The sequence below is a fragment of the Photinus pyralis genome, unplaced genomic scaffold (genome assembly GCF_008802855.1).
Source record: "Photinus pyralis isolate 1611_PpyrPB1 unplaced genomic scaffold, Ppyr1.3 Ppyr1.4_LG3b, whole genome shotgun sequence".
Taxonomy (NCBI): domain Eukaryota; kingdom Metazoa; phylum Arthropoda; class Insecta; order Coleoptera; family Lampyridae; genus Photinus; species Photinus pyralis.
The window spans coordinates 8,957,379-8,973,105 of NW_022170510.1; the positions used below are offsets into that span (position 1 = coordinate 8,957,379).

Below are 15,727 nucleotides of genomic sequence, written 5' to 3' on the forward strand. Positions count from 1 at the left end.
TTTGCTCTAAAATAGTTTGGGGAGCCAATAATCGCATGTTATGAATTTTACATTGAAATCCCTATGATGCGTTCCGCAAGTCACCACCCTGTATAATATGACATGAGAGAAAATTTTGTCGGTATAAGCATTATAAAGTTTTTGCCGGATGATGGAACAGACCTAAAACTTATCCACGGATGAATGATTGCCGTATACACTGTGGCCGAGATGAGGGGGGCCACTATGGGCATTCTAGAATGGATAGGTACAAATTTGGAGAAAAACTGAGCAACCGCACGTCTTGAAAATTGTCAGTTGTTTCTAACTTTGCAGTAATACAGGACTTTTCTGTTTCCCGTTTTTTTTTTTGGAAAACACAAAAACAAAATTATTCTTACCACGATACGGAGCTATAGTGCATATGTCCCTGAAATCCTATCAAAAGGTGCTGAAAGATCTTAGACGATTTCCACGGCAGCGGACAACTCTCACAGGCCCTCAGCAAAAGAGCTTTTCGGAGATTTAGATCCTTCCACATGCGTTTATATACTTCTTTATAGCTCGGGAAAAAAACCAAGAAAGATCTGGCACCCGAAAGCTTTTAAAACTAGTTTCATAGTACAATTAAGGGTATCTGAAGCATTCTGGGCGCTTTCCAGAGTCCTTTCTGGAGGTTATCTGAACTCTTGGGTAATTTTCAGAGCTTTATAGATAGGCGCTTTGAAGACATCTCTCGCACTTTTATTAAGAAGAATGCAATTATTATTATATCTACAATCGGAATCAGGAAAGCAAACGGCTGAAGTGCTGTAAGTGCATTTGATGTTTACGACATATGTCACTTGATCATTGAATGTAATGAAAAGGGAAAACCTCTTAGTGCAGCGTGGTCCAATTTCGATGGGATTAAATGGGCAACTTTCTTGTTAGCGCAGATAAACGAAAACGGTTTAATAACTCGTGACCTCTTTTTTCATGCTTATTCCATTACCGTTGCCAGAAATAAGCTACCGTCTTTTGTTTTTTCACTATAGAGAAAAACTGAAAAATAACCGACCGCGTTATTTTCATCTATATCAGGCGTGGGCAACCCACGGCCCGCGGGCCAGATCCGGCCCGCCGATAAGTTTTGTCCGGCCCGCTAATATAATTCATAGTTAATACTTCATAGGGCCCACAAGTTTCAAATTCTAATTTATTAATTAATTAATATGATTATGTTACACGTGCAGCATCTAGTGGACGCGATCCGAAGCTTCCAAGACGTTTGAAAGCCTAGTTAAAGATGCATTTATTGTTTCAGAGATATCGCCAGGCATTTTCCAGAATTTTCCTCGCGATAATACCGGGTGGGGCAATACAACGACACGTGTTTTAGGGATTAAAAATCTTAAGAGCATAAATGAAAATTTGGATACAAACTTAATATGGGGATTTATTATCCACATCTGGTAAATTTTGTTTGCAAAATCGTGTCAATTTTCAGGAGTACTTATTGATTTTTTTTTAAATGATTTTTACGAAAGCAAAAAATAGATCAAGACCAAAAAGAAATAGATACTTAAATATTGATTTCTTTAAACATACTAATTTTTTTGGATTTTCAAGTGTGGCCCGTGGCGCATATAAAAAAATGTTATTTTGGCCCCTTGGAAAAAAAGGTTGCCCACGCCTGATCTATATAGACCTTTATCCTCGCCTTTATCTCATTTTTATCTTAGATTTAGAAAAATCTAAAAAAATTTGAATACAAAATGATTTTTAGAGAATAAGAAATGATTTTCAGAAATGTCAAAATGATTTTCAGAAAATTCAGAATGTTCTTCAGAAGATTCAAAATGATTTTCAGAACATGCCATTTTAATAGGAGGGTGCCGTAGACACCCAACGTCGACTCGACTGTTGGGTATCAACAGCATGCTCGTATTCAAAATGACAAGTTCTTAAAATCATTTTTTATTTTCTCAAAATAATATTGCATTTTCATTTTTTTAAAAATCATTTTGTATTTTCTGTTATTTAAGTGGAAACGGTGTAGTTTTAAAGCAGGATTTTTCATTGTTTCGTATAAAATTTGAAAAAATGTTCAAGTTTTAACAGAGAATCCGACATCAGAATTATTATCTTTCATTTAATTCTATACAAAAACGGCTTTATTTACTTCTACCACAGACAATATATGTTGTCTCTGCTTCTACGTAAGTGTATGAATAAATATCGGTTGTGTGTTGAGGATATTCGATATCTCATGAAATAAAGCGAAAAATTGTTTTAAACTATTTTCCCAACCCCCGGTATATGAGCATTCGTAGTATTAAAACTATCTCGATTTTTATCTAAAAATAATTTCCTTTTTTATGCAAAGAAATTTTTTAACTAAATAGGTACCTACATTCTTATTTTTCGTTTCGGGATCGATTTCGGATTTATACCATGATCAGGCGCAGAGTCAATCTAGATAATACATGAGCATTGTCATCTTTATCGTATCTAGATTAAGCAAATTCTTATTTATGCACTATTCTTTTCTACCTAAGAACTTGTCTATTTGACTATTTTTCCTAAGTGAAATACCAAGTGTTTAGTTTCACTGGTTTTGTAATTTTTTTCTCTATCGAGGGCCATAAAAATTCAATTAGGCTTCCATAAAAAATAAGGAAAATTATTTTTTGATATCTTTGAACACCATGCGCTTTTTCAAAAATGATATTTTTCGGTTCACTGTTTCCGAGATATTAGAATTAAATTAAGTCTCTAAGACAAAAAAGGCTCACATATTCCAGGCACTCTACAATGTATTGTATTAATTGACTGGGCTATTGTAATATAAACTTGTTCTTTTTCTAAATAAATCGAGGGTCCCATAGTGTTTCGTTTGGGAGTCACCTCCAAAAAAGTAGTGAAGTTTATATTTCTTTTTTAATTTTTTCTCAGCAACCATATGAGTTAGAAAGGCTGATGTCACGTCTTGGAATAGGTTTTTGGATATGTCCTTTCCGATTTTGCAAAATTTTTTTCAAAATTCTTACCAAGACAAGGCGCACGAAAAAAATCTGATTTCGAAAACATTTGGTATCTGCAGGTTTTTGCACATGAAATTCACAAATCTGAAGTTAAGTTTTGGAAAATTCGAAAAAAAATTTCACGGTAATTCTTGGCCGTACAACGAAAATGGAGAGAAGGCCCAATCGTCAAATGCTTTTGTTTAAAAAGTAATTTTAAAAAACTGTTCATCAATTGTGTGCCTTAACTCATCAAGTATATATGTCGTAGCCACATTGTACATTTCGCCGTTTTATAAAACGGCTAGCCACTTTATAAAACGCAAAACGACAGCGGAGCTCACACCATTAAGCAAAAAAAAAGGAGAAGGTAGAGAAAGAAAGAAAGGGAGAAAGAAAGAAAGGAAGCGAGTCTCTCTCTCGCTTCCTTTCTTTCTTTCTCCCTTTCTTTCTTTCTCTACCTTCTCCTTCTTTTTGCTGTGAGCTCCGCTGTCTGTGGCCGCGTTTTATAAAGGGGCTAGCCGTTTTATAAAACGGCGAAATTTACAATGTGGCTACGACATATACACAACAGATTTCCTGGAATTTTTCCCATTTTCGTTGTCCGGCCAAGGATTGCAGTGGAATTTGTTTTTTCGAATTATCAAAAACTTATTTCCAATTATCGATTTTCATGTTCAGATACCAGATTTCGTCAAAATTAGACTTTTTTTCGCACTCCCATTTAAGAGTGCGCCCTTTCGTGGTTTGAATCTTGAAAAAAAATTGCACAATCGGGAAGGGCATACCCGAAAACCTATTCAAAGACGCGCCACCAGTCTCATAATTGATGAGACAAAAATAAAGAAGAAATGCAAATTTCACTTTTTTTGAGGTGGCTCCCAAAGAAACGCGTTGGACTCTTGCTTTATTTGGAAAAAATGCTTGTTTTGATCCCCTCTACCGCCCAATTTTTTTACATACTTATATGTAACACCCTGTATATTGTATAACAATACCTACTGCAATTTAAATTACTAGTACGAAACCGATTTCGCCATTTACATTTTAAATACATGTCTCAATGTGTTGTGTACATTTGGATACTTATACTTTATTCACCCATGGCTTTAACAAATATTTTTTATATTTGTTACGTGTATCATTTGTGTTTATGCTACGAAAATTGAAGAAAGAGGGCGCTTTTGTTCTCGCCGAAATGTGGGTACGCCTTTTATAAAAATTAATGGTACGCCTATGACTGGTACAGAATATTGAAAAGAAATGATATTCACTCAATGTTTTGTTGTTTCACATTTTTTAGGATTTCTATCCCGTTAATTTTGTAGGCAAATGTGAATTAGTTTTGCCTTTAAATTACAGTTTCGTTGAATTTTTTCTTTTTATTGATTTACCTCTATCGGAAAAATTTTGAACTAAAACAGCTACCGTCGAGCAAGCCAAGCCGACCACCATTTTAAGTGGTTTTTGTAGATTTTAAGTTATGAGAATTACGAATTGAACTAATCATGGAAAAACGCGCGTGTATGCTGCGTGAGATGAAAATCTGCAGGTTCTGCCTAACCGAAGATGAGGCATTGAGTAATATTTACGAGAGGGATCAAAAACAATCGGTTCCTTTACCTTTGCAAATTATGGCTTGCATTGGTATCGAGGTACACCTTACAGCTTTTTATATTCTAACTCTTAAATCGGCCCATTTCGCAGGTGTTTTCCAATGATGGAATGCCTCAACTTATCTGTAGCATTTGCAAGGACCTAACGCAACAAGTTTACAACTTCAAAACTACATGTAAACAATCCGATGACGCTCTAAAATTGTTTGTTGCGACCGGTAACTTGGTGAAACCCTCCGGTGGTATTAAACGGTTCTTTACTGGCAACGCAACACCGGAGAGGCCAGCTAAAAGACCCTTATTAAACGACAATGCACAAAGTGGGAAAAATAGGCAGTCACCTGAAATTGTTACTCTGAACTACTCGTCTCCTATGGAAATAAACAATGAAATTAGCATTGTTGCAATGAACAGTCCAGAAAGGTCGGACTGTAAACCTGAGCAAGACATAGAGGACCACGAAATGGGTCATTTCGAAGAAATAGTGGAAGATGTGGAATGTGAAAATAGCACTTCAAATTATCTCTCTGAAAATGAAGACGACGATGATACTATAAACCCAATTTTGAAAGTACCACAAGTTGAGACCGACGTATTTCCTTGTCCACAGTGTGAACGGTCATTTCCGTTAAAGCAGTTACTTGAAATACATCTTCAGAATCATCGTCGTGAACGTAGCTTCGGTTGCGACGAGTGTGGGCGCAAATTTTTCACCAAGTACGACTTGGGGAAACATATTTTAACACATTCGAGCTTGAAACCGTTCTCCTGTGTTGTTTGTAATAAAACCTTCTCGCGTGAGTCGTTGTTACATCGCCACGAGAAGATTCACATTGATGTTCCCAAGTATTTGTGCACATTTTGTGATCGCACGTTTTTAACGAGAGAAGATTTGGACATGCACTCAGAAAAGCATAAGAAGAAGCGACCTTTCGCTTGCCGCTTGTGTAACAAAAGTTTCGTTTTTAAACAAGGGTTGGAGAGGCACGAGTTGACCCACGCCGATCAGAAACCGCACAAATGTAATTACTGCGAGGCCAGTTTCACTTCGCCGATTAAACTGACTCGACATATTACGTCGCATGCCGGTTTACGACCTTATCCGTGCAAGTTGTGCGGACGTACATTTTTACTTAGCCACCATCTGACTAGGCATATGAGAAGCCATTATGCAGCCAAATCGGCGAATCCGTTTCCTGTTGGTCAGCACAAGTGTGACGTATGCAGCATGAGTTTTAGACGTAAAGATTCGTTAATCAATCACAGTGCGATTCATTCTATGGTCAATCTGAAATGTGTCATTTGCAATACCAGTTTTGAAAGCGCCAAAATGGTCAAGGAGCATATTACGACGCATTTATCTGGATTACCTTATCCATGTGACAGGTAGAGTGTACCTAATTCTTTTTTTGAAGAATAGCAAATAATATTCCTGGCGCATTTGGAGTGGCTAACTATCATTGAGGAGTCTATCATCACCAGCAAATTTTGTACATGTAACAATGCCAATACACGTAATTACAACAGCTTTGCTTATAATTCCGAAACAAATCCGCAATAGTCTCTTATGCGAAGTGATGCTATACATTGTTTGGTAAGAAAGGGTTAAAATAGCAGTGGCACAAATTTTGAGCCATCGCAATGCCCCTTATAGTTTATTTATGTAAAATTAGTACATGCATTCACTTAAAGTGGTTGAGGCACAAACATAAACCTGCACTTACTATTGTACCTCAACCATGGGGGGTATTTATACAATTATTGTTATTGGTTCAGGTATACATAGTCAAGGCTCTAGGGCGTAGGTGGGCAAATGCCAACCAGAATTTATTTGTGCCCTCCCTCTGTGAAAATTTAATTTTTGATCACTGTTTTTGATTTGGCAGGCAATAATTGCCCCATAGCCCCTTAAGCTGTTTGGGTTTGGCAGAGTCAATTTGTATCTATAAGAATTTTAAAATTAAATTGATGTTTCACAAGGTATCTTTATTCCATTATCAAAAAGATTCTTTTGTTAGGTAACATTTAACATTAACATTCAAACTTGTTAATGTTAAATGTTACCTCGAGGTGAACTTGATGATATTTTTTCTACATTAAAAGCGAGATTAAAAGTTAAAGTTAAAACCCTATTAGATATAGGTACCTATTGTGGACCTATATATAGAATTTTTTAATTTTTTTAATTATTCAAGAGTTGATTTTGATTTTTCTATGTTTGTACAGAGATAAAATTTTATTTGTTTTCGTTTTTTATTTTTATAATATATTTTATATATATTATTAATATCATAATATCTATTTATTATATTTTATATTGAGTTCAAGTTTTCTTCGCAATAATAAATAATAATTTAAAATTACCATTTGCGCATTTATTTATTCACTTTTTCTACTGAAAATTTTGAATTTTCGCTTAGTATTTATAAAAATAACAAAATAACTAAACAACAAAAAAAGTAATAAGTAAGAAAAAATGTTTCTTTATACCACGTGTGTGTGATGTCGTTGGAAAGGTAACGAAGTAACAAATCTAATAGACATTTCTCAAAAAAATCGAAACGTATCCAGGAAAATTTTCAGTTTTATTTTTCCAGAAATTTTACATCGCTAGATTACTTCCAAAGATATGCTGGAATAACTAAAATTTGCCGATTGTGCAAGACATTTTCAATACAATTAAAAAACATCATTTTGATAGATAAATGTCGAGAAAAACGCCAAAAACTGAAAAACAGCTTTTTCAATATACACGTTTTTTGACTCCTCAACTCCAACGCACCTGTACTGCAGGATCCCTAAAATTTTTTGCATCATACGTTGTTTCGAATTCTTTCTATTGAAATTGTTCGGAGTCTCGTAATCAAAACAAGAAATAAAAATCATAACATAACCTTACACTTTTTTTTTCAAGTAGCGCAGTCTAGATACAAAGACCGTGGTAGTAAGTTCATTTCAAGATATTTTTTCTCGTGATTGTTTTTGTTTGTATTGGTTTATTATTGCATTAATATTATTAAGACTATTTTAATTATGAGTTTGTTAAAATACCTAAACGTGTAGCCAATTTCCACAACTCCAAAAAGATATAAAGTATTCAACAACATTCAGTCATAATTATTATGATATAGTAAGTTTAAGAAAATTAAGACTAAAAACCAGAACATACAGGGTGTTTCAAAATTTAGTACTAAGATATTTTTGAGGTGAAAATACCCTAAAATTAAGTACATAAAATAAATTAAAATCCCACACCACATCTCTTGTTGCATTGTAGGAATTTTTCTTCTTCACCTGGAGTCTACACCTACTATTAATCCTAAGTTATGCTTGCTTACTGCTAAATAAGGCCTGCAATTTCATGTATAATGTCCAGTGGTGGTAGACTCCTCTACCAAAAACCCTTGCAACTGACCACATTATCATGACAAAAGTTTGATTTTAGATGTGACTATTCGTTTGATACCCAAGATCAGTTAGAAGAACATGAATTGAAACACGCCGAGATGGAATACGAAGATCAAATCGAAAAAGAAGTGTCTCTTGAAGTTCAACAATCTTCCGCCAACATGTCCGATGAAAATGAAGACTACATGTCAGAAGACGATAGCGAGGTTGCTGAATTTACAATAACCAATCCAGACAATCCGGAGGTTATACGAAGATCGAAGAGAGAAACAAAAATTAAAAATTATGCGCAATTTCTCAAAGATGAATTGGGTTCCGATTTGGAAGAAGAAGAGCTGCGTGAAGATCCGTTGGAGCTGGACGATGAAATTGAAACGATTAAACCGGTGGTACGCACGGAAGGAACGAAAGTCTACGCTAGAAAAACTTTGTCTCTCAAACCTAAGCTTCCACCCATCCTTCAACCGAATCCTTTAGAAACGGCACCCATTGACCAAATTACTCAGCCCCAACTTACGACACTGGAAAACCTGGGGCTTACAAAACAGGCAGTTAACGCTTTGCCCAATAAGAAATACGTCGATATGAAAATCGGTGACAAAACCGTTAGGGTGCAGAAGTTAATGATGACCAAAGCAGAAATTGAAGCGATGGCTCGCGAAGGCAAAATAGAAATGAAGGGGAATACAATTTTACTAAAAACTACCAGGTCGATTTTGGATATACCCAAAGAGTCCCTCGAACAAAAATCTCAATTTGCCAGTTCCATTGATAAACAGAATGCGACCATGCCAAAAGTAACTGTTCAAAAAACATACCAGAAAAAGGCAACAAGCGAAGAGCAACCGATGCAAGGCACGAATGTAAATACAATACCAAAAACAGAAGCAGAATGATTTGCAAGTAAAATTATTTAACTAGTTAAAGCATGTTCTTTTTTTTTCGCTTGCTATTAGATTCGCAGATTTACACATCTAGTAATTGTAGGTAATAAGAGGTCTCATTAATTTTTTTACAAAATTATATATTTTATCTTAAGTGCTGTAATATGAATGTTATTGAGTAAATTATATAATCTAAACTAAAATGTGGATCTTTTTTAATGACACCTACATATAAAGTGGATAATGTATAGAACTATAAAAAAACTCCTAGTCTGTAGCATGGATCACTTTCAATTTTATGAAAGTGGGCGATGTATGCCTGTAAGTGTCCCAAATTTGAGGGTGATCCTTGGGATCCCGGAAACCCTCAGACATACGAATTAAGTTAAATTGCACATTTTGGGGCGGAATCTAATATTATTTACAAAGTGAAGAAATTTCGAATGCTTTTACGCAAAAATCAATTCCCTAATATATTTTTGATGACTGAACAGTTTTTGAAAACAATAATATACATTTAACTTTTTCTTCGCTAAAAGCTGGCCTGATTAGATTCCAACGAAATATTTAAATGTTTTCGGGTCAACTAATATTTTTTTTCCGCAAACGTAAAAAAATGACGACTTTATTAATGTCAGTTCTTAATGTTGAAGTTTGATTTCACAGACTCCACTTTTTCTCCGGCCGTGAGCGTACAAAAAAGTACTTTTTTGTACGCTCACGGCCGGAGAAAAAAGTGACATGACAGACAGTAAATATCATCAGGTAGTTGAACTTTGGAGATTTATTAGCGATAATTACATATTAATTGTGAAATTACAATTATTTAGAGTTGCACCGCACAAATTTAACACACTTCCTGATTTATTGACTTCTAATTCAATAGAATTTTGTGTAGAGTTGAATGAGTTAGCCAATAACATTTCCTTTGACTTCTTACTCGTTTCAACATCTGTTAAATCAACGTCCACCGAATTTCGCTCATCGGAAGCTGCATTCAGGCCCAATGACGAAGAATTTGGCATTAAGATCTTTTTCGCGGTTTCTTTTTTATTAGACAAAGAATCTTCTAGGTATCCTTCAGCCACAGTGCTCGACCTCCAACCTCCCTGCCGCTTTAAACAAGTGATATCAGCTCCTCCATTCACCAGCAATGTAGCTGAAGTTCTTCTTAAAGCATGGCCTGTGTAAAGTTTTGAATCCGGTAGTTTTAAAAAAGTTGCTACTGTTTTGGGTACATTACTAATTGTATGAATTCCCATGACCATGCGATAACATTTTCCGTTTTGAAATTTCAAGAAAAATCGACGGCTTTCCATAGCGGGGGGGCGCAAGGAAGTATATTTTCTATAAAGATTTATGTATTTTTCACCAATAATTGTAAACGATCGTGGCTTTTTAGTTTTGCTATCAGGAATCTTTATATGAATAACAGATCCTAAATCCTCTATATTGTCTATTGTCATATTCACCATTTCATCGCACCTACATGCTCCTGATACGCCTATTACTAAAACAACCTGAAAATAGCATATATTATTTTAAAACTTTAATGTATTTATGCAGGTATACCTAGGTAAGTATTTTATAACTAACCTTAATCCCCAAATATTGCTCATCAGGTGCATTGTTTAAAAAATCTTCAAACTGTTCCTTTGTGAATACCTTTGATTTTTTGGGAGTATAGCCTTCATTCTGCTTTTTCAAATAAGCACGTAGCTTCATATATTTGCTAATATCTAATCCATGTTTAAGATTTAATAATGCTTTTATCATGGAATATTGAGACCACATTGTTGAACTCTTCATTTTTAGATTGGTTGCCAATTCACAAAAATAAGCTAGTAGCACATTTTCAGAATAGTTTGTAATGTTTTTCTCATTGCACCATGTGAGAAATCTTTCATAAGCATGATTATAAACTCTACTTGACTTCGTTGGAATTAAATCGTTCGTAGCTGTCTTGGCAATTGCAAGAACGTCTGGCGGCGTACAGTTAAGTTCGGAATCCGACATAATATGTAACCTGCAAGAAAAATTGGTCAATATCTTTTACTACTTTATCTACTTGATACTCGGGTACTTACCAAAAACGCACAGTTCAAAAGGGCTTTGAATGTTCCCGATAATTAATTTGTTGAATTGTCAAAATTTTCTTTCACCATAACAACCGCAAACCACAGCAATCTAGTTTTAAATTTTTCAACATTTAACAGATGCGCTGCAATCTTTTTAGGAATACTCCCTTAATTCTATCGTTTGAACAGCGTTTGCGGAAAAAATTGTATGTTTTATTCGGAGTAAAAGCACTTTTTGTGGCGCGTCTGAAATTGTCGGCCTCACTACGTTCGGCCGTCAAACATTCAGACTTGCCACAAAAAGTCACACTTTTACTCCTTATAAAACAATATACTATTTTAAATACTGACCTGCAAAAAAAATCCAAATAAAAACACCCATGCAGGACTATCTGGGCATATTGTTTGAGAGGGGGCAAACAATTTGTGAGTAATGCACAGGAACTCTATTGCAATATTTCCAGGCAAAAATTTTAACATTAAAGGCCAATTCTCACATAAGCAATGCACGCCGACTTTTAGGTGGAATTTTTATATAAACTGCGCGTCAAATTTATGAGGGCACAAACTGCTGGATTCACTTCAGCTTTACCACAGATTTGAAGACGACCTCTGGCTTTAGTTTTGAAATATGGCTTCATCCAGTAGTTTATCTAGTGGTGATGAAATGCTTTGGAAGTGGGGGTGGAAGTTGAACAAGATCCAAAAAAGACAGAGTAGGTATTAACCACGGCACTCTGCAGCAGCAAATTCTGCTTTTAAATTCTTACATAGCGACGCTGCATACAACTGAAACAATGCTCTTCTGAAGAGAATTAGGTCGATTCTCACTTGGGCTGCCAATTCACCTCGACGACGCGACGCAATGCCGCGCTGAAAAGCGCCACTAAATAAAGATTTCATGTTTTAAAATGTGTAAAACCGTGTCGTACTGATTTGAAAAAGAGTCATTTGAGTGTAAAATAACAACCCTTTCTCCTTTTAAGTAAAAGGCGTGCGCCAAAACCATTGAGAAAGTGATTTTTCTCCTTTTAGGCATTGAATAAAAATTTTAGGTAAATGGTCTGGTACCAGAACTGTAGAGAAGTTCAGACAAGTGGACGAAAATTCCGTGAGAAGCATATTATTTTATTTGTTTGAAAAATAGTTCATTGAGTGTAAAATAACGACTTTTCTCTTTTTAGGTAATCGGAACCAGAACCATTGAAAAATGGACGGAAATTTGGTGAGAAGCTTGTAATTTTTGCTTGAAAAATGCGGTCAATTGGGTGTAAAATAACGACTTTTTCTCTTTTTAGGTAAAGGTCTGGTAACATCAGAACCATTGAAAAATTCAGACACAAGTGGACGGAAATTCGGTGAGATGCTTGTAATTTTTTGCTAGAAAAATAGTCATTTGACTCTAAAATAACAACCCTTTCTCCTTTTAAGTAAAAGTCGGACGCCAGAACCATTGAGAAATTCAGACAAGTGGATGAAATTCAATGAGAAGCCTATTATTTTACTTGTTTGAAAAATAGTTCATTCTGAGTGTAAAATAACGACTTTTCTCCTTTTAGATAAACGATCTGGGACCAGAACCATTGAAAAATTGAGACAAATGGACAGAAATTCGGTGAGAAGTCTGTAATTTTTTGCTTCAAAAATATAGTCCATTATTGAGTGTAAAATAACGACTTTCTCCTTTTAGGTAATCGGTCTGGTACCAGAACCATTGAAAAATTCAGACACAAGTAGACGGAAGTTCAGTAAGAAACGTTTAATTTATTACTTTAAAATAGTCATTTGACTGTAAAATAACAACCCTTTCTCCTTTTAAGTAAAAGTCGGACGCCAGAACCATTGAGAAATTCAGACAAGTGGATGGAAATTCAATGAAAAGCATATTATTTTACTTGTTTGAAAAATAGTTCATTTTGAGTGTAAAATAACAACCCTTTCTCCTTTTAAGTAAGTAAATAAGTAAGTAAGTCGGACGCCAGAACCATTGACAAATGGAAATTGAGTAAAACATTAGTTAATAGCGAAAAAGTACCTACCTATATAATAATTCGATTGCTTGTAAATACTTTTTATTACAATCCTTTAACACTAGCTGAATTATACCCATGTATCTTATTGGACCTAATCCTTTTATAACCTTTTGAAACACTTGCTTTTTTGGTTGGGGGATATTTTAAAATCACTTACCAAAAAGAGTTTCTCAATCTGCAGTTAGTATTAATTTTGGTGAGCCAATTGATGGACTTCGTTAACGGTTTACAGACTTCAACTGATTGCGCCTAGACTTTACCCAACTTCTGGAATCATTATATGTAGCTTCCGTCCTATATAGTGAAATTTCTTTTCAACCTTTTTATAGGACGATTGGAGAATACACAACCGTAGTTAGTGTGTTTGATTAATTTTTTCAATCTGAATTTTGTGTCATATGGTAGGTATTGGGCAATAAACTAAATTTGAGCTCAATTTGTGGCAGCCATGGTTTTAATTGTGTTTTTTTTTGTACAATATAGGTATAGGTATTTTTTATATTGCATAAATTGCCGGGTGAAGTAAAAATAATACATTTATAGTTAACTACCATAATACAATAATAAGATCCAAACTTAACTTAAATACTAACACAGACTTGCAAAATTGCAATTAAATATTATCCTCTTACAATAAACACCAGAAACAAAACTTAAAATTTTTGAATTTAACAAAAGTTCCACCCAAATGTGGTAAGGTGAATTTTGAAAGGCATAGTTTAGCGTGCTTCCCAAATAACTCGATTCACCTCTTCCACCACCTTCTCTTATTTTCCCTCCCTTCACTGCCGTTCCTCCCACCTTAACAAAATAATGCTCGTCTTCGAAAAGTCAAACCGGAGATAAACTTTCATAAATACCACTTAAATAATTTCCAAATGTTTAAATATTTTAACATGTAGTTTAAATGTACAAATTATCAAAACAAAATAAGCAAAATCGAACATAATTAAATAATTGTGATACAACACAAAATTGACCTAGAATCCGATTGATATGATAGGAGTTGTGATTAATCCCAATTTACAATCAACATTGAACGTTAACAACGAATGAAATTCACATACAGGGTGACCCATCGTTAATTCAGGCGCCGAAAGCAAATAAAACGCCCGCTTGCGAGTATACTGTTCGCGGCATCGCCTTGCGGCAGCAACCAAGGCTTCATTTACTGTTAGTTATTAACATTTGCAGATAATACCCCGGTAACGGTTGGCGCACGTACTTTTTTCATAGTTTACCGGATCTTTGCCTCACGTTGACTGCCATATGTAAAAAAACCTTAGAGCTAACGGCCAATTCCCGTGTAGAGAGGTAAAATGTAATGTCAAAAGCTAATCGATTTTTCTTTACTGTGCCTCTAACTACACGGACCGGTTACAGAATCCTAGCTTCGGCGCCTCTCATTTTTCTTGAAAATGTTGAGAAAATCTTCATCCGCAGCGAGACAGTGGTTGGGTGAAGATGATAGCTCGCTCTTGGCATAACTTCTAGTAGTAGACGGTTTAACTTGAAAAATGCACAACATGCAAATTTAGCACCGCGTTGGTCGCTTAACGAAAGCTTTCTTTTCACTATTTTCACTTATATGTGTTGGTTCCCCATTAGGATCTTTTAAACGCTTTATTTTACTATGTGCTATTATAATATTTTTGTAATTCAACATTCGGTTACGATAGACGTATTTAACTCGCTCTCCTTGCTCTTATTTTATTAATTCACTTACCTCATCCCGAATATACACACGTATTACACGACTAATCGAATTTACTTTATTTACAACTGAACTAGAATTGCATTTTTAATCTGCGATTATTACCTTATATTGCTAATTCCCTTCTAGCTTACTATTTCCTAGGTTTTCCGCCGCTCCTTTCCAAACGTAAACTAATGGCGCAGCTTTCTTTTAAGGACAGGTGCTACAAATTACGAAATGGCAGAAGGGGCATTTTTTTCCTCACACGTTTCGTTTTGGTAACTACACGCACACAAAATTGGTCCCTAATAGTTCAGTGAATATTAGAGTGAAGTAATTTCCTTATGAAATGTGTGGAAAATTTTACAATTCTTCGTTGTTGGTCCAAGATTTCCTGTTGATAAATTTTTTCCAAATCTCATTTCATCACCTTAGAGTTGGAATTTTGATGGATTGATTTCCCATTCTTCATACCGGTACTGGAACTCTAAAAATTACCCAGTTGTATAACCCGCCCTTAACTTAGGCCAATCTACCACAAAAAATATGAGGGTAAATGGTCTTAACAAGGTAAAAGACAAAATGGTCGTACTCACGTAATTAATGAAAAACCGCACAAATATGTGACCTCCGTTCTGAGAAGAGGCAGAAAAATAATTTTAGCATGAATAATTCGAATGATTTAGATGCAATAATTAAGATTCTCTAATTTTCATGTGAAGTAAGGAGACACAAAACGTGCCATACATCAGCACAAAACGAGAAGAAGTTAGTGTGTTAGGGGGTCTCGATTTGATATTTGGATTTGGGGGAACAACTTAGCGCACGTTTATTTTATAGGGCACAACAGAAAAAAAAGTGAATTAATGAAACAATAATTAGTAATGGGATAATCTCTAATTTACCTACGGGTGTGAAGTAAACAGAAGCTAAGTTACATAATTGAATCAGTGTAATAGGTAAAGTTGTGTACTTGTTTCTAGATAATTAATTTCACGTCACTGAATTATATCTCAAGACCATTTTTT

At 35.0% G+C, this 15,727-nt stretch overlaps 2 protein-coding genes and 1 long non-coding RNA gene across 4 annotated transcripts in view; 2 read left to right on the forward strand and 1 right to left on the reverse strand.

The window, feature by feature from the left end:
- The window catches only part of LOC116166801, a 73,140-nt gene extending 60,208 nt beyond the window's left edge, over positions 1-12,932 (forward strand). The window contains exons 3-4 of one of the 2 annotated variants that reach the window (XR_004144403.1): positions 12,155-12,195; positions 12,269-12,932. This is a non-coding gene — a long non-coding RNA (uncharacterized LOC116166801). The remainder of the gene's footprint in view (positions 1-12,154; positions 12,196-12,268) is intronic. The other variant, XR_004144405.1, reaches the window with a different exon arrangement.
- Positions 4,295-9,095, forward strand: LOC116166791 (zinc finger protein 813-like). Its single transcript, XM_031481930.1, has 3 exons — positions 4,295-4,639; positions 4,692-5,986; positions 8,046-9,095. The coding sequence occupies exons 1-3, from the start codon at positions 4,493-4,495 to the stop codon at positions 8,902-8,904; spliced, it is 2,301 nt and encodes a 766-aa protein (XP_031337790.1). The 5' UTR covers positions 4,295-4,492; the 3' UTR covers positions 8,905-9,095.
- Positions 9,614-11,305, reverse strand: LOC116166793. The gene is made up of 3 exons (XM_031481932.1): positions 10,980-11,305; positions 10,489-10,918; positions 9,614-10,412 (listed from the first exon to the last, which is right to left on the reverse strand). Exons 2-3 carry the CDS (start codon positions 10,906-10,908, stop codon positions 9,690-9,692), a joined length of 1,143 nt encoding a protein of 380 aa, XP_031337792.1. The 5' UTR covers positions 10,909-10,918; positions 10,980-11,305; the 3' UTR covers positions 9,614-9,689.
- Positions 12,933-15,727: the final 2,795 nt, after the last annotated feature.

Bases quoted from the DNA above. Each gene is read 5' to 3' on its own strand.
- LOC116166791 (XM_031481930.1), top strand. From the start codon at position 4,493: ATGGAAAAACGCGCGTGTATGCTGCGTGAGATGAAAATCTGCAGGTTC. The intron at 4,640-4,691 runs GTACACCTTACA...CCCATTTCGCAG, and splicing joins TGGCTTGCATTGGTATCGAG to GTGTTTTCCAATGATGGAAT. The intron at 5,987-8,045 runs GTAGAGTGTACC...GTTTGATTTTAG, and splicing joins TTACCTTATCCATGTGACAG to ATGTGACTATTCGTTTGATA.
- LOC116166793 (XM_031481932.1), bottom strand. From the start codon at position 10,908: ATGTCGGATTCCGAACTTAACTGTACGCCGCCAGACGTTCTTGCAATT. The intron at 10,413-10,488 runs GTTAGTTATAAA...TGCTATTTTCAG, and splicing joins AGCAATATTTGGGGATTAAG to GTTGTTTTAGTAATAGGCGT.